This window comes from Sinohyriopsis cumingii, chromosome 1, assembly GCF_028554795.1.
Source record: "Sinohyriopsis cumingii isolate HCF-2022 chromosome 1, ASM2855479v2, whole genome shotgun sequence".
NCBI classification, from domain to species: domain Eukaryota; kingdom Metazoa; phylum Mollusca; class Bivalvia; order Unionida; family Unionidae; genus Sinohyriopsis; species Sinohyriopsis cumingii.
The window spans coordinates 67,032,526-67,057,717 of record NC_142961.1 but is presented as its reverse complement, the minus strand read 5'-3'; the positions used below and the strand labels follow the sequence as shown (position 1 = coordinate 67,057,717).

General features: G+C 37.2%; 1 protein-coding gene across 7 annotated transcripts; it reads left to right on the top strand.

Moving 5' to 3' along the window:
- The first annotated feature begins 332 nt into the window (after window positions 1-332).
- LOC149807045 (toll-like receptor Tollo) lies at window positions 333-22,307 on the top strand. Of its 7 annotated transcripts, none has more exons than XM_089961114.1 (6): window positions 430-446; window positions 9,709-9,815; window positions 14,486-15,074; window positions 15,831-16,016; window positions 17,900-18,043; window positions 21,145-22,307. In XM_089961114.1, the coding sequence occupies exons 3-6, from the start codon at window positions 14,510-14,512 to the stop codon at window positions 21,684-21,686; spliced, it is 1,437 nt and encodes a 478-aa protein (XP_089817240.1). In that variant the 5' UTR covers window positions 430-446; window positions 9,709-9,815; window positions 14,486-14,509; the 3' UTR covers window positions 21,687-22,307. The 7 variants fall into 7 exon arrangements, with proteins under 7 accessions (XP_089817249.1, XP_089817240.1, XP_089817211.1 ...); XM_089961085.1 differs by lacking the exon at window positions 430-446 and adding an exon at window positions 7,442-7,629; XM_089961145.1 differs by lacking the exon at window positions 430-446 and adding an exon at window positions 7,442-7,629 and having other exon boundaries at window positions 14,486-15,307.
- Window positions 22,308-25,192: the final 2,885 nt, after the last annotated feature.

Here is a 25,192-nt window from a genome sequence, read left to right as displayed (position 1 = left end):
ATCGATAAATAACCAGCCATGATTATTTAATCCTTATAATTCCAATTTCGTCCTTTCTTCGTCAAATCAATTTATTCCATCAACAATACATTCCAGTTTAAGTAGCGCGTACTTTCCTTTCATTCGCCGCTTCACATCGAACCATAATACATAATCTGTACAGAATAACACAACCATATTGACTATTGTCACAGTTACGTTTATTCAGAAACTTAATACTTTACATCTTAGGCAATAGCTACCGATGGTTTCAACACATTTAGTTCATTTACAACATTCTGGTTCAATTTTAGTCAGTCCCATCTGCTACGTCACATTACCATGACCTTACATTATAACTAGTGTGCTTGATTAAATTTCCAATCAAACCTTAAGTCATAATGGATTTGATCAATGAACAACATGGAAATATGAACAAGATGACGCTATCCCTTACTCACATAAAGGTAACAATTAAATAAATTGTGTACAGAAATAACATTTTATATCATTCTCAACAGCGTTAATACTTGTTCAGTGATCTAATGTCAAATGAAATGTAACTAAGGCCTACTGTCACAGTTACGTTTATTCGGCAACTTCTTACTTTACAGCTTAGGCAATGGCTACCCGTGGTGTCAGCACATTTCTTTTCATAAAAATAAAAAAAATAAAAAACATTCTTTTTTAAAATTTTAGTATGTCCTATACGGGAATAACACTTTATATCTTTTTCATCGGCGTTAATTTTTAACAAGACCCTTTCAGTTATCTAATCTGAAATTAAATGTGCAGTTGTTAAATGTAGACTTCCTCGCTAAACCAGTAAAGTTTTCTTTGGTTGCGTAGTTGAGTGCTGGAAGAAATTAATTACTACACATCCAAAATGATTTAAATAGGCAAAAAATCACCTTTATGGATTATTATATACATTTTCAATGGTGTCACATTGGTGGAGATGGTAGTTTTACCATTTAAAAACTTTATTTAGTGTTTGAATAATGGTCTCATAAATACTTGCTTTTATTTTTGTGTAAGTGGTCATATTCACCAAGCCACCAACATCCACACACGTTTTTAAATAAGCAAACAAAATTGAAATTAAAAAAATTACAATTGAAAACGCCAATACCCCATTTTGTGTTTTGTTTTGTAGCCTCTGCGTATTGAGTTATTTCAATAGCTTTTTAAGTCCTCCTCAGATCATTTTTCGAATCTTGGTGTGTATCCCTCATCGGCCTCAAAATTGACTGGCACAGTTCCCACGCTATTATTGTTGTTCTTGTGTATGGCTAGGGTGACTGAGGTCATGGGGTGATGTGTGAGGGAATTTATCAATCTCTGTTCTGTTTCATTTTCAGCGTTTGTAACATCCATCACATTATAGTCAAATCCATCTTCATCTGCTTCAATCGCTGATAGTATTTATTTTAACTTCTTGTCATCTAATTGTTAAAAAAAAACAACTGAAAATTGCACTGAAAAATCACCGTAATCGGCCATTTTGCGCGACTATGGAGCAGACGAACGCCAAATTGTAAACTATGCATTTCAAAGAATATTTGAAAAAGTATAAAAGGGTAAAATTTATATTTATTTGCTGAATAAAAAGATGAAACAATCGTTTCACAATGACATGTCTGCAATGTTTATTTATATTTCAAACAGTACAAAAAAGCGAAAGTAGTCACAGAATTTATAGATATGTTAAAAAAATTCCAGATCAGTATCACGTGACCGTTTACAGCCAGTCGTATTGCAGAAAATCCATTTCATTTATAAAAAATGAAACTATCATTAATTTGAATTTTCTGTTGTTTTTTTAAGGGCTAACATTCACAAAGCACATTATGGAATACACCTCAAGTTTGGTTTTGATACCACTTCTCTATTATAAAGACATGTCGTTGGAAACGAAGGCTGGGGGTTATTCATCATCATTTTTCATAGTTTCTCACGTAACCTGGCTGGTCGTAGGGGCGCCACTGATGCCGGTGCAACAATCTCTCTCCATTTGGCCTGTTCGCCACTGCTCTTTGGGACTTTGCGAAGTTCGCGCCTGTCCATTCTTTAATGTTATCTTCTCATCTCTTCTTCAGTCTGCCAAGTTTTCTCTTTACTCTCACTATGCCCTGTATAATTGTCTTTGAGAGGCCAGAAGAGCGGATTTTTTCTTACGAGATTCCCCATCAAGCAACATTTTGGTTATAATGAAGATTTTATCTTGCACAATTCGTATCAAACAGTTTCCCGCAACGGCAACACTGGAACTCCTTTACTTTGCCTGCTGTGATGACTTGTTATCGTCAGTCTATGACTTGATTATAGTTTGAACTAAGTAATACTATCCGTAAAAATATTTTCACGTGTTTTTGCAAAACATAAAATTGTCCATATTCCATGGAACCCTTCCGTTGTCAAATCACCAGTTTCGGCTGTGCGTAGGTTTTGCAAAGTTGTCAAGCTCTTCAACATCGGAGGTAAGTAAATCTTACAAATGGCGCACAATCCCATCTACAAGGACTTGTTTGGTTAAAAATAAAAATAATTTTTTTTTAAACAATCCACCGCCACTTACGAAGTGGGCTACTAGGCACAGGCAACAACTTCGGTTTCCATAGGCTGCAATGTTAACATGAAAATGAGCGTCCACTTTGAGGAAAATACCATTCTACGTACCAGCTATAATGATCCGGACCGATATGAGATCTCTCCATTAACATCTAGTAATATCTGTGTTGCGACAAGTCTACTGTTGCGTAAATTTAATTTAATAATAATCCTCTTTAAAAAAAATGGCCTACGTTTTCTTTCCGGTAATTGCTTTCAGCCAATCAACTACTTTCATTGTTTGAAATACGGTTTTTATTATGTCACACATAGCCTGGTTCTGTAGCTCATAAACTAATTAGTTGCCTGTGACCAAATGCTGGATTGGAAATCTCCATGCATGTCATTCCACGAAGCGCTGGATAAAAGTGTCGCATAGCGCACGACAAACTTACGAAGTTAGGTTGGGTTCTATCAACTGACGAAAGTCGACACAAGCAAGGATTGTTATATCCTTCTTCCTGGTCAGAGTTACAGAAGTTGGAAGGTCGATAACATTTAACATCAACCCAAATATTTAACATTAGATCAACCTTTCATTTTCAGAAAGGTATTTGCATCTTTTCGATGTTCTAAACATGATTTAATGATTTAACGAGGAAGGCACACTGAAATATTTTACTTTACTGTTATGGTGTACTATATTATACTCTGTTTATTATGTTATGTATTATGGGCCGTACGCCTAAGTATTGAATAAACTTTCTGTTTTGCTTTCGTCAGTTGAGGATATGTTTGCAAAATTGACCTGGAACACATATTTTTCCAAACTGGATCTCACTAAGGGAGATTGGCAGGTACCGATTGATGACAATGCCCGAGAGTCGTCAGCTTTTGCAACCCAGAAAGGTCGTATCAACTCAAGGTCATGTCCTTTTTGTTGGGAAATGCAGGCATCTTAACTCCTCCATTAGACTGGATCTAGAACATATCGTATTGCATTGTCTGTGAAACTGTCTCCAAAGCAAACAAGTCATAATCTCTTATTCTAGTGAGAAGTTTTTCATCCCCTCTCCATGCAGCTATTTCAGCTAACATTATTCCCTGAGACTTCTCGCCAGTAATATAATGCACAAATTGCAAACAAAATGCATAAAGAGTGTAAAGTTGAAAATAAAACTGATTAGTGGTAAAAATACGCATCTTATGCGTATTAACTATATTAAAAAATCCTTCCTGTGACCATATGGGTTGGTTAATTTTGGATGCTGTTTCTTGTTATGGATAGAGGAAATGTCCGCATATATTGACTGCATATACAAAAGTCAATAACATCAACAAGAAAGGATTTTTATAGGAGCAATGTCACCACATCCCACAAGTGTCTCATTGTGTACTCTAAACAGGCCACGGGAGTTCCTTAAATATTCAGTCTGCAGAGCTTATGCATCTCAAAATAAGCAATGTTAACACTTTTTTTTCGGACTGGCATGCCCTAAAGCATAAAAGATCCCAAGGATTTAGAGTCCTTTGGGGGTGGGGTTGTAGGGATGGCTGCACGGTAAGCCTACTTAACCATAGTCTGCTCGAGTTTTTGTAGTAGGAACCAGTAAAATTGGCCTGCCTCATGGTTTGAGGGGTTGATGGTTCATGCTTCAGCCTGTGTCTGAGCGGAAGTAATATTGGGTGTGTGTGTGCGGCATGGCTTCGGCACACGGTGGAGGTATAGAGTATATAGGATCGTCCGTTGGAATTGGTGCATTTTCATAATTTCATGATTGTTATATGAATGATATGGTAACACAAACTCACATCCATTGTTGCATTGACAAGGCAATTTGCTCCATGAACATAATTTGATATTCATATCTGTCAATATGAACAGAACATTTTCATACTTATAAAGTTAAGAGAATACTATTTAAATCCATTATTTGCTATATGCACTAGATATTGTGTATTATTACATAGCTAACACAGTTTTTTGTTGTGTGCTTTGGCAAACACTAAAATGTCTGTCAATGAATTTGACAAATTTTTAAACTCGGAAATCAGTCTGACGATACTTTATTCATTCACCGGATGAAGAAATCTTGACTCATTATACTTATATATTTAAAGTTAGAGAACTTGTATTAGACGAGTTAGTAGAATTATAAGTACTGACGACATTTCTAACGTCATTAAGCAATTAAAATATGAGAAAAATACTGGTCAGTGTAAAATATTGAATGAATTTGTAATATATGGTTCAATGGAGTTTTTACCTTATTTACAGTCTTTATTTTAATCGTCTTTATTCTGAGCTTTCCAGTTATGGCGGGAGTGTTATATCATACCTTACAAAAAGGGCCCCATTTTTGGCGTTCAAAACTATAAAGGAATTATTTTACCTAGCGTAATAGGAAAGTATTTTCCCCGTGTTCTGAGTAATGAGTTGGCAAAAGAAAATGATATATACAGTGACGGATCAAGAAAGACCATAAGTGTGTGTGTGTGTGTGTAAAGGAACGGAAGCTCTCAGAAGATGCTGTATATCAAGTGTATCCATGGCATAATTTTAAGTGTTGAGAAAAATTACTCAAGAAAGGCTCAGGCAGTTTCTCCTTATTTTGGACGGGGGTGGGTGTGGGGATGATTCGGGCCGACCCCCTCCATAATGTACATTGAGACTTATGCTGGATTCATTTCATATATGTTTGCTATTGACAATGGATTTAGTATTCAAGGACTAATTCGAATAAAAGAAATTAAATGTTTTTATTGACTTTATAAAGGCATTGTGTTATGTTGTAAAAAAAATTGTATGGTTCAAGTTCCTTAAAATTGGCATCCCAGGTAGAATATTCAGTATAATGAAATTCATGTACACTACTGTAGATAGCAAAGTTAATAGTGATCTTTTGCATGACTTATATCGTAAAACGGCTTTACAATAAAGGGAATGTTTATCACTGTCTTTTAATTATTTGCTTTTTGTATTTTTAACGTTTTAATGCTGTTGAGAAAATTTCTATTGAATGTGATATTGATGGTATTGGGGTTGGTATGATAAATGTATTCTACATATTTTATGCTGACGATGTTGTTCTAAATATTTAATGTTGACGATGCTATTCTAAATAGTGCATGCTGACGATGTTGTTCTAAATATTTAATGTTGACGATGCTATTCAAAATATTGTATGCTGACGATGTTGTTCTAAATATTTAATGTTGACGATGCTATTCAAAATAGTGTATTCTGACGATGTTGTTCTAAATATTTAATGTTGACGATGTTGTCATTTTTTAGGAACATGCATGGATGGTTTGTAAAATCAATTAGATCCACTGAAAGATTAATAATGGAAATTAAAAATAAAAACATCTAAGGCTAAGATCATGATTTTTTGGAAATGTGGTACAGTCGGAAATGTTGTACAATCGCGAAAACCAAAAGACTTTATTATCGTGGAAATCAAAACTGAAATTATTAGCAAACATGCGTATTTAGAAGGTGTTTTTACGACGGGCAGTAGCGTACTAACAGAGTTGGTCGCCCATTTACCCTTACTAAGCCAACGGCGACAGATGGCTCATTGTCAGAATGACATTATACATGATGATGTGAAAAGAATTCATCTCAGAATAATTAAGGCTCTTTAGAATTATTAAATATTTGTTAAAAGCTGTATATTCTAGCATTAGAAAATTTACCCCAAAAACTTGTTAATACCATTTTATATACAAAATTGAGAGCAAACCTAAATGACATTTCATGGGTAGAAAGGTATTAAAACACTTTTTGAAACATGTATGGTAATACTTAAATACTTTCGGGGGCCTCCAAATGTGACCAAATATATAGATTTATTTTTAAATAATGTTCACAGGATTAAACCAGTTTTATTTCAGATCTTTTTAACTTCAAAATTAAGTCTACACCATAATCTTTCAATTAATTTATTAAACTTTTATTAAAAAGATACAGTGTCAACCAGTCTCAAATAGATGATAATTATACATTTTTTACATTTATTGCTTTAACTACTTTCTTTGCTGAAAATGTACTTTTCCTTTTCTTCTGAATACCATTCTTTGTAATTTTTTTTCTTCATTCTTTCCCTTGTATGTCTTCTCAAGGTTGTCTGCTCGTAGTCTGTTGGATACAACTGCTCTGTGATGTTTTAACAGTCCCATCACCCCAATAATTTTCACGATTCCGCGCAACAAAAAGGAAAATAAAACAACTTGAAATTTGTAAAAGATTCAAGTGTATTACAGTATCGTGAAACTTCTTTGTATCGAGTAGTAATGCATAATGAAGACGAAATTCCGTGCAAATCGACGGATTTTGTCTTAACAAAATATAAAATCAAAACAAAAGATACATTTTTTTTTATAGTAAATATATCACTCGTGAAATAGAAACATTTTGTATTGTCGCTAGCGGCGAAGCCATCCGTGACAATACATTGTTCATACTTCACACATAAAATATTTCGTTATATCGATTTAAAAAAACGTAAATGTCATTTATATGCTGAAAAGTTTGTAGGCCACATAAGCGTCTGCATTACGTCACTTTGATATTAATAATGTTTTATTGTTTGCATAAGGCAGACATGTTAATTCGCAATAACGATTTTTCTTCTTTCTCCTTCATGTTTTCCTTGGTAGGATTTTACAGGAAGTAATTAATTAAGTTGACATTGATTTAAGACAAAATGGGTGAAGAAAATGTATTGTTATAATTAAACACTAGCTTCAATCAATGACTAAGTGACCCAGATTAAGCAAATCTACACTACTTACGTACTGTGGGTAAGTTCCTACAATGGAGACACTTCAACATTAATGTCACGATATGTGATCATCCGTATCCGGGATAAAGTTCTCGGTAAACAAACGCTACAATATAAACGCCTCAACTCCCATTTGAAATTGGGATTTTGTATAGCATAGCCTGAATAAACCATTCATTATGGTATTTGTCGTCACCAGCGCTGTGCCTAATGTAATGGTATTTATATAACGCCTGGTTAAGTTAACAGGTGTGAGGATATATTGCACCTGAATTTTGTGTGGAATTCCTCTGAATATTCGAAAAGCATCCAGGTACTGAAGATTGCAATATAAAATTATCGTTCTCTGCATAATCTCTCTCTCTCTCTCTCTCTCTCTCTCTCTCTCTCATTTTCTTTTATATTTGCTTAGTTTGGAATACAAAAGGACCACTCGCAATGTTCCGCTTACTACTTCAACTACTACCACTGCAATCACCACAACTACAACTATCGATATCACGGTAACAGAGCGATAGTGGTGGTGGTAATGGTAGTAGTATTTACTGGGGTTTTTTTGTGTGATTGTTGTTACTGCTATTGTAGCAGAAGCAGCAAACGTACTGATAATATAAGTGTCCTTATTATACCACTTTTTTATTTTTCTCATCTCGTTCAAAACACTATCCAAACCAACACCACTTCCACTCCTCATCCTCAACATCACCATAATCAGCACCATCGTTCTCATAATGTTCAAAACACGATCCAAACCAACACCACTTCCACTCCTCATCCTCAACATCACCATAATCAGCACCATCGTTCTCATCATGTTCAAAACACTATCCAAACCAACACCACTTCCACTCCTCATCCTCAACATCACCATAATCAGCACCATCGTTCTTATAATGTTCAAAACACGATCCAAACCAACACCACTTCCATTCCTCATCCTCAACATCACCATAATCAGCACCATCGTTCTTATAATGTTGTTTTAACTTTAAAAACGCTTCTTTCTTTGGCCGCTATTTCACAAGTTCTTTGTATTAACTTTAAAGGTGCAACTTTCTTTGCAGACACGTTTTCATTAACGGCATTCGGTAAGATCAACGATTCATAGCAAATATATAAAAACCTACTTAAAACCTGAGTTCATTTTATTCCAGTAAGTTAAAGCCGACGTCATGTTAAATCTACATGTAGCTACATGTGTTGAAACATTTATAAGTGACTTCTTGTTACGTTCGTCACATTTCACTGCATTCTTAAAGACACCTGCAGGTTCTTTTCCACTGCGTGTTTTTTTTTTAGTAAAGCCTATCACTTTACGATAATTTATACTAGTATTATATTGATTAATTACTTGGATTTACGTTGCATGCGCCCAAAAGGGCATGTGCGATGGGTTTATTCCCTCACAGCGGGATGCAAAATGTTCCTGGGGAAGGAATTAGTGCCACATCGCACAGGCGTTTATGTGCTCAAGGAGCACTGCTAATTTAGCCGTCAGGTCGTAGGACTATATGTCCCTAACGACCTGAATGAAGGGCTTTCATGAGTGGGAATGGGCCCAACACACATTCATGTTAACAAAGAGTTGATTCCAGTCCGTTATTGACTGTACGATGTGTCGACCCAAGCAGTATATAATCCCGTTGCGATTGGTCGCAACGATGACGTCACATCGGGACACACACTTTAGGCGGGTGGAAATTGTTCCACATCTCCGCCGTTATACGATGACCGAGAGAAACAAGAGGGCAAGGAACTCAGCAAGCCAGCCATGGATGTTGTGCACTCCCAAGAACGCCAGTCCGTACTTAGTCATATTTAGTCTAGTTGTACTAATGGACAATACAAAATGCCAATAATGTGTTAGCCACCTGTGCAATTGGGTCAAATCAAAACAAGTTGTAAAATTTTCCTACGTCCTAACAATCGTAAAAATTTTAGTACATAGTGTACGTTGTAGATGCCCTACACATTTTTAATAACTAATATGTCTGAGCGACATATAAAAAGTTTGGTCACTGTTGCGTCATAAAAGGTTTGAATTTTGAACCGGTGGATTGAAGGATCAAGTTAGTGTACATAATAGTTTTATCGAAACGGGATACCAAGCCAAAATGGTTCCCTGGATAAGAGGCAATATTGGTAGCTCTTTGAAGTGCTCTTTAAGCAAACGTTCCCCGTTTTTCTTCTGCTTCTTAACATTTCTCCGCAGTCCTTTTTCCTCTCAGGTAATTTCGGGGAAATGGTAGCTGTATAACGTAGAAACGTAGTTAGCTGCTTCTACTAGCTGCTGGACTGGGTAGTTCTTGTAGGCCTGTTGATAAAATTATGTAAGTATTCTGACACCATAGTGCCACTCGCTATTCATTATTTTTGCTTTTATTTATGTTAGGTGTTTCATGCGAGCGTTGCACGCTTATTTGTATCCGACTGAGGCAAGAGAGGAAGTGACCAGGAAGGCAGGCGACCATCTGCAGGCTGGAGTCCGCTCATTCCAGGGTACTGGTCTAAGTGGATGTACTTGTACGAATTTTGAGTTTTGGTTCTTGTGTCCGAAATTGTTCTAAACATGCCCTAGGTTGGATTGGATGGAAAACTCTGGGCTGCTTTAGTGTTAGTATGGTCTGTATCAACATAAGTAGCCCACAGTATTACCATGGCATTATAAGCGTATATAAATGTTTTAAAATATGACAATATTATCGAGATTCAAAATGAAATATCGTGGTACAGCTGAGGGTGTATCGTTGCAGCCCCGTTTCTCGTCGTGTTCAAAACACGATCCAAACCACCAGAATCGTCTAAACCCCAAAAGCCAATAAAAAATAAAGACAAAGACGTCATTAAGTCTTATTAGTAAGATTATTGTTAATAAATGTCAAAACATATGTAAGTATCTATATATAGATCCTATGTAATTTTACGCTCTTAACAGACTCAGATTACGTAGGCGAAATCGAACTAAGATTTAAAGCCATGAAACAAATTACAAGAAATAAATAAAATCATGTACCAGGACTTACAAAAATATAGATATACATAAGATACTGTAATCATAGTCTTGAGGCAATACAATCCAACAGGTTCTTAAACAAATATAAAGTTATATTTTACAGAAAAAGATTGTTTAACATTTGCGTTTAAAAGTTGTATAGAATTTAATATCATTAATTAACAGATTTCATATTAAAACATCAATGTAAGTAAAATAAGAGAGCACAAGTTTTAGATTTGTCATCAAATTGTATTTTCGAATTTTATTGTTGTACATTCGTGACAGTAATAACTTTATAATAATGTTTCTCTATCACGACCACAGCTTAATTTATCTGTTGTTGAGCGGTGTGTACGGAGATGACTAGTGAGATGACTAGCGAGGCAATCCGGGCTCTCCAGCATGTGAAAGAAAAAAGGTAATATCAAAGATGTGTTGGCAGCACTGGCCTTTCGACTGGCACATTTACTCTGCGTCGCAATTGTTTGTTGTTCTGCTGTGTGGGCGCCAGATGTGATCTACATGCGCCATTTTGGACTGCCTTGCGTAAGGGTCTCTCGAGAGGTATTGTTGATATGCAAGTTTATCAAGGACACCTTCAGTGTGTCCTTGAAGCGCTTTTGTCATACAACATCGAGCTTTCCCTAGCAGTTAGCCATATAGCTGCTTGCACTACGTGCTGAGGGCATACGGACGATGTTTTCTGCACATCTAAATTGTGCTCTCTGCAGCAACGTGAAGACAGAACCTCGGTATCAGGAATTTTGTCTACCCACCTTATCCTCATAATCCTTCGGAGACAGCTCATGTGGACTTGATTGAGTTGTCTGAATGTCTGCTATAGACAGTCCACGTCCTAGCTGGCGTACGGAAGGGAGGTTAGCACTGCAGCACGGTATACTTTCAGCTTGATGGTAAGATTCCTCTGCTGTTCCACACATTCCCACGTAGTTTCCTGAAGGCTGAACTGGCTTTGGCAATTCTGCTGTTGATCTCAATATCAATGTTGAGTTTCTGACCATTCACTGTGAAGCTCGGTTCAAAATATAGCTGTCTAGGGGCCAGTTGATACAAATTTTCAGTCTTTTTTTGGTGCTGATTGTGAGACTGTGGTTGGCGCGTGTCTCAGCAAACCTGTCCATGCTTGTCTGCATGTCTTCTTGTGCGGTAGTCAGCAAAGAAGAAATCTCTTGTAACTGTTTCTTTCACTTTCGTGACAGTTTGCAGTCGCCTGGGGTTGATAAACTTCCCATCAGTCCGGTATCTGAAATGGATGCTCTTATCTCTATTTTGGAATGCATCTATGATCATGGCAGTGAAAATCATGCTGAAGAGTGTGGGTGCCAGAAATCTGAGGATTCGGCATTGTCCTTTACGTGGGCCATCATGCAGTCGTGGAACTCTCTAGTGATGTTGTTTTGCAGTAAAAAAATCGACTGTCCTACCGGCTGCAAGGAAACCACACTGGCTTACTAGAAGTAAACCCTGCTCAAGCTGGTGAATCAGCGATTGACAGGACGCGAGAAAGCATCTTAGCAGCGATTGACAGGAGGGAAATTCTTTAGATTTTTATAGGACCACTCCTTCTTCCCATATTGCTTTGAAGAGATTTGTGAGCTTCTGAATCAGTACAAGTCCTCGAGGTTTGTATACATCGGCAGGTATGACATCAGATCCTGGGGTTGTTCCACTGGACAACTGACTGATACTTTTTTTACACACTTAGTGGAATGTCCAGCTGATCAACGTGGCACTCTTATGTTTTCCAGTGGAAGTCGTAAAGTAATTAGGCAATTACTGATGCCATTGGGAAGGCCGGTAAGCTTTGCCTCTCGACGTTCTTCGCTACTACGACCACTACAGCAGAACGTATAGACACCGCCCACATCTGACAGCTGGCATTCATTTGCTTGGCGAGTCTTACTCAAAGCTGATATGTCCACATTGTATCGTGCCAATTCGCTATCAAACAGAGCAGTCTGTCTTAATAGTCTATATGCCTTGGTGTTGTCCAAAAGAGTTCGAACATTCCGTGTACCAAATTTGAGCACCATCATTTGTTTTCTTTTTTTATGTTCGACCGGAAGGATGGGATCCCCGCCATCCGTGGTAAACTGGTCAGGGTAAGATGAAGCAGGCTATGTTTCGGGCACCTTTTCTAACCATTTCCTAATGCTACGGAACAATGGTGAGCAGAACGATCCTAAAAAGGGCTGCTCAGACACTCATTCGGATGCCGAGTTCCACTACTGCTTCGGTCCAGTATGCATGAGCCTCCTGTGGGTAGGTTAGTGACTGCAACTTAAGTGTTATTCTCACATGCTGTTTGGTTACATCCCCATTGCCACAGGACTTGGAGGTGTGCGGTATGAGTATAAACCTGTGACATGTGCTTGACTCGGATTAAAGTGAGGGAGAGTAGCGCAGTTCGTGGGCTTCACTTCTCCTACTAGCCTCTCTTGATCTAGTAGCAAGACAAGGTGGAGCCTACTGGAGATAACTCTGGATGCATTGGATGATTATGGCGTCATAATTGTCTGGCCAACGCTCCACGACGCCTTGCTGTGTTTGCCTTTCTGCCCATTGAACCAGGCGGTGGGTTCCTCAGCGCAATCCGCCGAGTCCAGTCTTCACATGGTTAGGTAGACAAGCCCTAATTCAAAGTGGGTTTAAGACCCGACGGTTACCCTCACCTGGTTTAGCCCGCCATTCGAAGCGGTTTGTCGGGCTGTGGCTGCTGTCGCATGCTAACAGCTTCTTGGAGCTACAGGTGAGAAATGAGTGCAAAGTGGGGACCACATGTGAATGAACTGTCATGAGAAGGACACTACATGTCATCCTCCCAGATGCCCTGATACCACAGTAATAATTTTACGAAATTGGACGAAATCATGATAAATATAAATCAGCCATTCTGCAGAAATTTCTAAGATAACCATTTCTTAGATAACCTTTCTACTAACCAAATTTGGACAACGATTCCAAAATAGTTTAAGCTTCTTTTTGGACATAATCATAATACAATTTTCCATTTTGGCATGTGAGAGAAGAATATTTAAATCTTAAATCTCTTTCAAATATGCATGAAAAAACCTGACAGTCTTTCCAAAAGAGCGTTCATATTACACGCGTAATATGTCTTTTTGTCTATACAGATCTGTTAAATTAATAGGGTGTTTGTAAGAATAACCAAGAAAGCAGAAAAGGATAGTCAACCATAAATGTCTTCAGTTCGTGGCTCACCGCTGATCGTTACCGAAATGCGGTATATTCGCTTGCGAAAGAAAAATATCCGCCATACCTTTTCCTAAAAACTATGGGTTTAAACGGTTTATCACATAGTCGGTACACTTTGCCTACAGTGTATGCAGTTCAATATTTTTGATATTACACATATGAACAAATCATTTTATGTGATTCTGATTGGTCCAAATAAACCCAAGAAATTATTATGCAGTATTCTCTTTACTGATTTGCTGCTATTCTGGTCATTATACTCATTGATTATACTGATGTAACAAGAGCAATATTTGTTTTATGAATACATAGGACGATATCGGCTATAATACAACTGTATGACATATTCTCTGACCAGTATGTGGGTCTGTTATTAGTTCGACGATACGACCATTATCAATTATTTGCCCAATATGTTGCTATATTGATGCGAGCATGATCACTTTATTGCTCTATAAAGCAACAATAGGCAATTCAATTTGTACTAAAAAAAAAGTAACCAGCTTACCCAAAAGAACCAAGATTTCAACCATCCACATACTGACTAAAATTCAATACTGAGAAATTACCAAAAACCGAACGTTGACCAGCCAAGGATATGAAAAGCCAATGTAACACCAATTTTTCCTGGTACCCCCGTCCCACCTCCATCATCCGGGTTCCATCAGTAAGCTCGTACCAACATCCATCATCTGACTAGACTTATCGAGCGATGAAAATATAGTAATCTTTAACTTTTCCTAATTAAGGTTTGTCTGCGATTATACAAACAGATGAACACATTTAGGTTCCTGGAATTAAATATACAATTTACATTAATTTTTTTGTGTGCATATAATATCATTGCAGACACTGCATTTCTTCTCGCACTTTTCGCCGTCATTGCTTTATGATTTTCTAAAATATGTATAAACTTATTTTTAATGTATTCCCACAGTCGTATTCTGGTTTCTGAAGAAAGATGAACACGTTGCTATGGATACCATGTGCCACAATAATCCTGACGATATGCATCGTACACGTCAGGCCATTTAAGTGCGACATCACTCCGTGCTCTCTTCCGAATTTTTGCGGGAGCGGACGGGAATGCAACACCTATCCAGACGCGTGCCATTGGGAATGCGTATGCACGGACAACGTCACACACGAGCTCTGTAGGGAAAATGAGGTCAAATTAACGACTAATTCGCCAGAGATGTTGTCAAGGACTATTACCACAGTACGTCGTGGCGAGACTACAATACCACTCACCCAAAAGACTGATTGCTTGAGTAACTATACCCTGAATACCACGTTCTGTCAGGGAGGGATACCCTGTTTTTATGGTGACTGTGTCACTGACAACATGACCTCAGTTACAAGATGCGAGTGTTTTCCGGGAGCTGTCGGTGACCTTTGCGCAGAACCGTGTTGTCTTGACTGTGGATTCCATGGGGAATGTAACGTTAACATGGCAGACCATTCTCAATTATGTATCTGTCACTCCGACTACACTGGCGAAAGTTGTGCGACTCTGAAAACAATAGGTCAGTGATATGTACACTTAGTGCTTAAATTATTTGAAGGGTAATTATGCACAGTACACATTTTGCTAACTTAATCTGCTAACTTAATCTTTTAAATACTCTCAGTTAAACAATGTTAAAAGATCCCAGTACACATTGCACTCTTTGTTAAAATTGTCTTTAAATTGTCCGTCATCGTTTAGAAAAGAAATAACACGGACCTTCGAAGCGGGATTACCGTACTGCATCACCTGGTAAGTAAACTTTAAAAGTTGATAAATAGCTTTGATGGACCCGAGTTAGATACAAATAAGCACCTAAAGATAAAAAAGGGCATCACTTGAAATATTTATACATTTGAAAAGGTTCAAAAATATCAGATTTTTTGGTTTGTTTAAATCTTGTTTTAAGAGAAAAGTTGACTGCATATCCAGCCTCATGTTTTTGGAATAGGATTGGTGGACAATAAAAATTCACTCTCCTTTAGAGACACTGGTGGCATTTTTGAGTTCGTTACTGACCTAACTTTTGCAAGATATCATTTTTAAATTACATTCAAACATCAACTGTCACACAGAATTATATCATCTTGTACATATTTTTTGCTCCAAGTTCACCGGAAGCCCTTTTTGCATAAATCAAAGATTTACACACCTGTATATGGTATATCGAACAAACTAGCCTACTTCGACAATACTACACTTAAATAATATTTTGATCAATTAATATTTTGCTTATTTTGAGTGTGCATATGTATTTACGTAAACTTTCCTATAGAGATCGTACGTAACCCACGGGTGCAAGTGGAAAAAGAGACGTGGTACCTATGGTTAGTCGGAGTCTGCGCAGTGTTGCTCTTTTTGTTGCTGCTGCTGCTAGTTGTCTTGCCCTACCTAATGTGGAAACACCGCGTTATCCTGATCATGAAGATTGTTCATTATTTTCAGCCCTACGAGGACCAAGGTAAGGTAATTTTTCTTATTCGCGTGTCATAGATTTTTAGTGTGAATAAATATTCACAACTGTAATTCATACGACGTAAAATTTGTTAAATGTTTCCTGCAAACCTAATTAAACATTTTCTTACATATAGTGCATTCATGACATCAGTGTGCAGACGATAAATGGAAACATTGTATCTAATGTTTACCTCGGGAATCTACAGGATAAGAGTGTTCTGTTTGACCTCGCCGTACTTGTGTTACTGTCAGATAATTGGTATGACTTGCTCGCGAACAGAACTACTTTTTTCCAAATATAGGTGCTATAGACCTGATCTAAAACACAACCCAAACAAAAAATACTGTTTAGTAATATTGGAACTACCAAATTCAAGAGAATTTCAACTCAATAAATATCCTCATATTTTGCCAACAATGTCCTACATGCTTTGTCTAGCTATTAACTGTTTTATCTACTAAAGATGCGTGTGTATCTCCAATGATTTCACTATATGGTATGTACCATGATACACAGATCCTGATACGAGATATATTTCGATACACATCCTGAGTTGTTTTCCTTTAGAACAGCATATGTCCTTTGTCATCACAATTCAATACCGTCGTTATATTTGTTTATTTCCGACATTAGAAGGAATAGTCCTATGACAGAGGTAATTCAGTCGACTCAAAATGTGCACGCAGCTTCAGGATTTGATTATATCACCTTGTCAAATGGACTGCAAAGTTTTGCTAAACTAAATACATTTTATCCTCCAGTATTGTAACCATGTGCCTCTACACGTGAGGATAGATAGTCTGTGTTTGTTAATTATTCTGAGGGATTCAAAAGCAGGGGGTAATTTATAATGACGATGGTGTTGTCGTCCTCCTAATATTCATCACAAAATGTATTATTAATGATTAACTGATCTGACTGCTTAGTAAGCCTAAGTCCAAAGAGAGGCTTGCATAATTTACTTATTATTTCGTATTCATCGATATCGGGAGAACATTGATTGATTTATGAAAGTATAAACATTGAGGGTTTTATAAAAGCCGAGAAACAAAATTGCATGTGCTTATTTTAGAGGAAACGATGAGATATTAAAAATATTAACGCTGCAACGTTGGCAAACATTTTTCTAAATATTCAAACTGTAATGTAACCAAAACAATGCCGTTTCATCGAATTGATACGAAATTCAACCTGTCACCTCCAATCTGCACATTGGGCCAACAGCTAACAACTATTTATATGAAAGCTATCTGATCGCTATAACTTTGAAAATAAGTACCTAGTTTTCCGCGTTTACAATTAACTCAGCATTCACATTTAATTGTAACACCTGTACTATCCAGTCCAACCATTTAATTGTAACACCTGTACTATTCAGTCCAACAGTATCATAATACAACGCAATACGTGTATCATTATCAACACCTGCCTCAATAGGACAACTTTAAAAGAAGATTGATACAATATGAGAAGAAATAGACAACTAATATCTCCAACAACTTTTAATAATTTTCATGAGTCAACGAATTATAAGATCACCTAATTATTTTAAGTTGTAATGTGGTATCGTTCGTATGTCGATACTAGGGTACGGTATATGGTGTAAGAAATTATATTCCCAATAAATATTGTTACAGTCCTACTACTATTATCACACTGTGTTCTCTTGTACTATGGATATCTTATCTTACTACTTTGTTATTTCGTCATTTTGTATCAATGCATAGCCTATCAATTAATGTTTCGCCAGCTTCGAATTCAGGAAACTGTCAATACTTACTTCTCTCGTGCGGAGGTATAGTTTTGATATAAAAAGATATTGTTATCTAGCTGAACGTTCGTGGTTACTTTGCTGACACGCTCTACTTTACCTTTTCGCTTTGCAGATGATCGGATCTGGGACGCGTTTGTATCCTACCGCTCTGACCCCGTTGACGAGGAATTCGTGCTGCGAAAGCTGTTTCCCACGCTGGAGAAGAAGATGGGCTTTAAAGTCAACATACACTTCAAGGACTTCGCTGTCGGAGAAAGTATGTGATTTTCGTAACCTTTCTTTTCCGACTGTGACAATGTGCAGAAAATGAGAATTCACCGAATGGTAACTTATCAAAACACTGTCTTTAATACACAGTATGTTAATTGTAAATCCTGCCATCAAGAAATGGAATCAGCTTTGGCTCGTTATTATCGTAATTGATTGCCTAGACCAGAGAGATAATGAATTACCTCGTGCATTGGACTGGTGACGTCAGTGAATACACCCAGTCTTAAATTCGACGAAACGTTCTAGTCGAAGGAATATCCGAACGGTATGTCTTAAAAATGATTTCTAAACAGCCATTAACAACCACAATACCTGATGTTAAATGTTAGCCTTCTTTCTACACTATCGAAGGGCATGACCTTCAATAACATGAAGGTGTATTTTGTCAAGTCTTGGTGATGCATGAATACAATGTCACAGAGAATATTGTTATTCGTACATTCAGATATTTTAGAAGATTATTTCAATCCAGATACTTACAGGAAATGCTTGGCTATACTCTATACATGATTGTATTGCATAGTGTAACAAACCAGAGATCTAAAAGCACCTGGTCACCGGAGAACACACTGTAACAAACCATAGGTCTCAAAGTAACTGGTCGACCGCTCAGGTGGCCTAGTGGTTAGAGCGTCCGCCTCGGACGCAGGAGGTTGCGGATTCAAACCCTGGCCGAGCCATATCAAAGACTTCTAAAAGTGGTATTAACAGCTGCCTCACTAGGCGTTCAGTAGTAAGGGGTTAGTGTTAGGACTGGTTGGTCTGGTGTCAGGATAATATGACTGAGTGGGACATGATGTTACATGTATGCGGCTTGATGCCCCAGTGCTAGACATCAGTATAAACTGCCACACTGCAGACACCGTAGCGATATGACTAAAACTTGTTAAAGCTATGGTAAAAATCCAAATCACACACGCACACACACACACACAAACACACACACACAAAATACCTGGTGACGAGGAACACACTGTAAGAAACCAATGGTCTCAATGTACCTAGTGGACTCAGATCAGATCTAATTTTTCTATATAGTCTCTACATTTCTTTATCAGTTCTGAACGTTCCGCTGTGTAACAACCAATACAAATAATATGTTAATCTAAAGTACCATCAAAGATAATTTCACGATGAAAAGGTTCACCGGGAAGTTGGACTGTAAACAAAGCAATGTGGAACACAGATTTCACTTCCGGATCATCACCAAGGTTTTTCACTGTGCACTGTCGCCGAAACAAACACCGACAATAGACAACTATACCATAAGCTCATATTCTACAGAATAAACAATTACCTTTAAATCCATACCAAGCATGTAATGAACCTGAACTAATAATTGTGATCTGATTCCTGGTGACATGGAAAATACGGTAACAAATCATGGGTCTAAAAGCACATGGTTACAAGTAAAGAGTAGCCTATTCTTTCTTCAAAGTTTGTATCAAGATCGAATGGAACAAAAGTAAAGCATGGTGCGTAAGTTTGGCTTGACCTGACTATTTTTCATATATATATATATAATCAAAGACGTTTAAGACAGCAGATGTTGTGAATAAAAGTTTCTTAAACACGTAATACAAGAGATACTGTGTCCCTGTTCCTAAAATGAACACAACATTCATGAGATTTTAATTTCAAACTTTTACTGTTTTTCTTAGTTCTCATCGAAATGATCTGTCAGTACGCATTTCTAAGTCGCAGATCAGTACTTACATTCCACGCATAACAAAACAGACCACAATTACCAAATAGAGAGAGGATATTTGCTTGCAACGAGTGAACAACGGATGTATTTCACAGAGTGAGTGAAAATACTAACGTTTTTCACCTACGAGATGAAATATGTTATACACTCGGAGCAAGCAAAGTTTCTTTTTTTTATACTCAAACGTGTGCTATTTATAACAAATGGAAGCATCATAATTCTTACCTTTCCTGCACAATAATATCAGCCGTTTACTGTTTATCTTTTTTGTGTTTTGTTTATATTCAGTACTAACAAACCGCTCCAGTGGCCTAGCGGTTTGAGCATCCGCCTCGGATACGGGAGGTCGTGGGTTCGATCCCCGGCCGAGTCATACCAAAGACTTACAAAAATGGTACTAACAGCTGCATCGCATGGCACTCAGCATTAAGAGGTTAGTGTTAGGACTGGTCGGCCTGGTGTCAGGATAGTGTGACTGGGTGGGACATATGTTACATGTCTGCGGCATGATGCACAAGTGCTAGAGATCACTATAAACTGCCACGCTGCAGACATCGTAGCGATATGACTAAAAATCACACACACACACACACACACACACACACACACACACACACACACAGTACGAACATAATTCTCCTTCCCATTTCAGAAGTACATCAACAACACTGAAGAAAGAAAGTATAGGCACATTGTGGAAATTTAACCCTGTTCGCATGCAAGGCGATCATCCTTAGCACTAGACCACTCAGATGCCTTAAAACAGCTCGTAATTTCTTGGTTATAAATGTTATCGATGCGTCAGTGAAAAAATATATTCCTTTCGAGTGAATTATTACATTGTTTCTCTTGGAAAATCTTGCAATTAACCTCTTGGCATAAAATAAACCAATTTAATTCTGTCTCTTTTGCCTTTCGAGTGAATTATAAAATTGTTTGTCTTGGAAAATCTTGCAATTACCGCTTAGTATAACATAAACCAATTGATTTCTGTCTCTTGTTACTAAACATTCCTAAAGTCCCGTGATAAAGTTTGGTCTGATGACTGTTTCAGCTTATTGACAAATTAGTCGGTTTGAGAAATATTTTATCAGCACAGATTCCCCATATATAAACAAATAATCACTTGTATCTATTGAATCTATAAACTGAAACGTAAATACAAATAGTACATACTCTGTGTTTCTTACAATATTATCCTGTTGCTTGAAATAATGTTGGTACACGCTTATTTTGATCATAGAAACCTTACATCGTGTAGAAACTTTGCTACATGAATGAATTACTTATCGATCCCTCTTTTTCCATCGAAATGTAGTGTCGTTGGAGATAAAGGAATAAAAATAGATATAATTCATTCTTATGCTTTCAAATTCCAGCAATCGTGAACAACATTATTCAAGCAGTTAAGAACAGTAGGAGAACCATTCTGGTGATTTCCACGAACTACGAGAAGAGCGAGTTTACAAGGTTCGAATATCAGTGCGCACAGCAAGAGATGTTACAGAAGAAGCACCGCATTATTCCCATTCTTCTAGAGGACATCACCAAAATCAAGTGCACAATTGATCCCACACTCAAGGTCATCCTCAACTCTGTGACCTACATCGTGTGGCCAGGTGAGACCAACCCGAAAGAGTTACAGAAATTTTGGGAGCGTCTGGAATTGTCCATGCCTAAAAGGCGAAAGGTCAAGGACGAAAGGACAAAAGTAAAAGAGGATGTGACTGTGAGTCCGGAAAGTATTGCAATCCATACGATTGGTGATAACAAACATGGTGATGTTTTTAACAGTGCAGAAAATAAGTCAGTTGATGACGGACAGCAGCACAAAGTTATGACAAGTGATAGAACTGATCGTTTGGATACAAATGCTTTGAACAAAAGATTATCAGTGCGTTTATCCAAGTTTAAATTGTGAATTCGTTTATACTGTTGAATTTACATTTCATTTTCCTCGCTTTCGTTCTCTTAATTCATTTGCATTCTTGTTTTATCTGCCTGTTTTATATCTTTGCTCACCCTTAAATTTTAAATACTCATTTCTTTGCCGGTTTCATGCCCCCTTTGTCCTGTTTCAAGATTTTTTTAGTTTATTTGAATTTTAGAAATTTAAGAATGCCATTTTCAGACGAGGGTGCAATTTTACCTTAAATATTGTGTTTTAGATTTTACGATTATATTTTTAATGATGAGAGAAATCCTGTTATAATGTGATGGGCCTGCCTATGACAATTACCAAATGCTGTCATCGACGCCATGCATTGAAATTAAGCCTACATTACCTCATTTGAAGAAGTGATTGACTCAACAGTTATCTTTATTACTTCTTTAATTTAAATGATGATTATCATCTATAACAACGCGCTGGTTTAAAGTTTTAAAGAAATTCTGATAATGAAAACCATTAAAACTGATAATAAGAACCATTGAGACGTCTATTTTCCCTTTAATATTTTAAGTAAATAATTCCTCTCAATTTATATCTGAACGCAACTTAAAGTGATTCCAAAAAGACTGATAATAAAATAGGAGTGAATAATTGTTTACCTCCTTCTTCTTTATACACATACTGTCACCTGACTTATGGCACAATAAAATATCCTTAAATTGGTATTTTCAAATGGAACTTTCCATCAAATTCCTAAGGAAGGTCATGTCTGTTTACTTGAAATTTAGAATGAACCTGATACAGATCAGGTAGACTATTGTCTTTTCCAAGAGGAAACACCAATGTTCTGAACTCGGATCCAAGTAAACACGTTGTTTACATATACTCATTATCTTAAAGTATAATCTACAATCATGGACAAAAGTTAGCTATGTAATATATTATTTACAAATGACCCTTACAGTCCACTAAATAATGTACTGTTTACAAATGACATTTACAATCTGCAAGCAAACACACAATATAGAAATAAATAGCACCAACTCCCTGCCAATAATAAGACAATGTCCACATCTAAAATTAGGTTATACGAACTAATTCCTTGGTGATTCCTGACATCTGACAGGTGGCGATCCCATCAGATCACTTCCCTTAGGTATCTAACTATATTTGTAATCACAGTCGTAATATGGAGATCAGTCCTACGGACCATATCTCGAATCTTATTCGATAGCTGACAATCAAACCACATTACCTATTTACAAAAAAAAAAGATTGGCTCAGAAGTTATGAATGACTGAATTATTGTTTTTATCGTAATCTCTTGTTGTGCGGAGGCATTTCCGGCGAACAAAATATATAATTTTTATATTAATTACTACAACGACAAACATTCAAGGCATATTTTTGTCTCGCAGAGGTAGATCCAGTTAATAGCTTCATATATCCGCGATTTTTTTTATAGAAATCATTACCGGCGTACCAGATTATGTTAATAGTGAAGTTATGTTGGCATACATAACACTGACGTTTTACTATAAATCAAAAACAAGATCAACAAAGTCTCTCTGCAAAACTATACAAAGTCAGAGAAATTTTTTAGAAGTCATGATCTACAACCAAATCACTAATGTGAAAAAACCTCAATTGACGAAATTTTTCTAAAAACAAACTTAAGAAGAAAATCGCCGTAAAAGGAAGAATCATAAGCACTCTATAACAAAAATTAATTCAGCTGTTACTAACACAGTGGTCAATATCTCAAAGTTAGAACTTACAGAGGCAGAAATAAAAATTTTATTGAATGGTTTGAGTTTCTGTCTCCGTCCAAAGACGAACGACAGAGGGAAGCTGAAAAAGGACACCGAAAAGTTAAGCCGCCGACTAAGACTCAAGGCCCATTTTGCCTTGCAGCCAATAAATAAATAAATAAATAAGAGGAAAATGTAACCTGCGACCAACCCATATTCAGAAAGAAAAGTGATTGGGCACAACCAAAAAGTTCAATTCCAAATCTAGAAACCTTTATCAACTCAGTTGAAAACGACACTTCCAGAAATATCAACCATACTAACAGATACTCTAATTTGACAAAAGAAGAAACAGATGCCATATACTCACTGAAAAGCAGAACAGAGATCATAATTAAGCATGCAGATAAGGGTTGCGCTGAGGTCGTTCTGAATATGGAAGACTACATTAGAGAAGCAAGTAGACAATTAAGTGACGCTAGGTTCTACCAAAAACTAGACCATAATCCGTAACTGGAATTTGCAAAACCCATCACTAATATTATTGACGAGGCTTTCCAAGTCTGGCACATGTACCAGCAAAGGAGAAACTACTTTAGTCCAGAAAACCCAAAGGCAGGTATATTTATTCTTCTACCTAAAATCCACAAACAAAGAAACCCGGGCAGACCTTTAATCTTGTAACGGGTATCCTACAGAAAGGATATCAGAATATTGGGATCATTTTCTGAGACTATATGTCCACAAGTTACCATCATATATTCAGGACATGACAGATTATCTCATAAAAGCAAAGCAAGCGAACTATTACTACCAGATACGTTGCTTGTTTCCTTGGACATCACATCTTTGTATGTTAACATACCGCAGAACGAAGGGATACAGGCGTGTAGAGAAGTATGGGAAACAAGAACTGTAGACAATCCACCCACTCACTTCCTAGTCTAACTCCTGGAGCGTGTCCTAAAGCTCAATAACTTTGAATTTAATGAAGAAAACTACTTCCAAATCAATTGTACCGCAATGGGTACAAAAATATCGCCTTCGCATGCTGATATTTATATGGGAAAAAGTAGGGGCAACTTTTGCATCGGTTGAACTCTACACCATACTAGTTGTTACGCTTTATCGATGATGTAGAAATGAAGTGGCAACATGGAAGAGAAAGTCTGGATGATTTCATATCAAAGGCAAACAACTTCCATCTTTCAATAAAATACAAGGCAGAAGTCTCCAACTCAAACCACGTTTTCCTGGACACAACAACCAAACTGGTAGAAAACAAACTCCATACAGACATCTACTCGAAACGAACCGACAAACAACAATATCTCCTCCCAACCAGCTGTCATACAAAACACTGCATTAGGAGCATCCCATATAGCCAGGCACTGAGGATGCACATAATTTACTCCAAGGATTAAACATTCCTAGAAAGGTCTGAAGAGCTATCTAAACATTTAATTTCCCGAGGCTACGACAAAGACCTGATTGCGGTGGCAACCCAAAAGGGCTAAACAAACAAACCGCGATGACCTACTAAAATATGGAAAGAAGGAAACGGCTTATAGGATACCATTTATCCTAACCTACCACCCAGACAACCCCAACGTAGGTAAAATAATCGGGAAACACTGGCCCATCGCGGAATCGTCGGACGTACTAAATGTAATTCTCCCGAACAAACCTGTATTTGGCTACCAGACACCAAACAACCTCAAGGGTATCCTAGTCAGACCGAAGCTAACGCCAATCACTAAGCAACATCACTTTGCTCTATCTGGC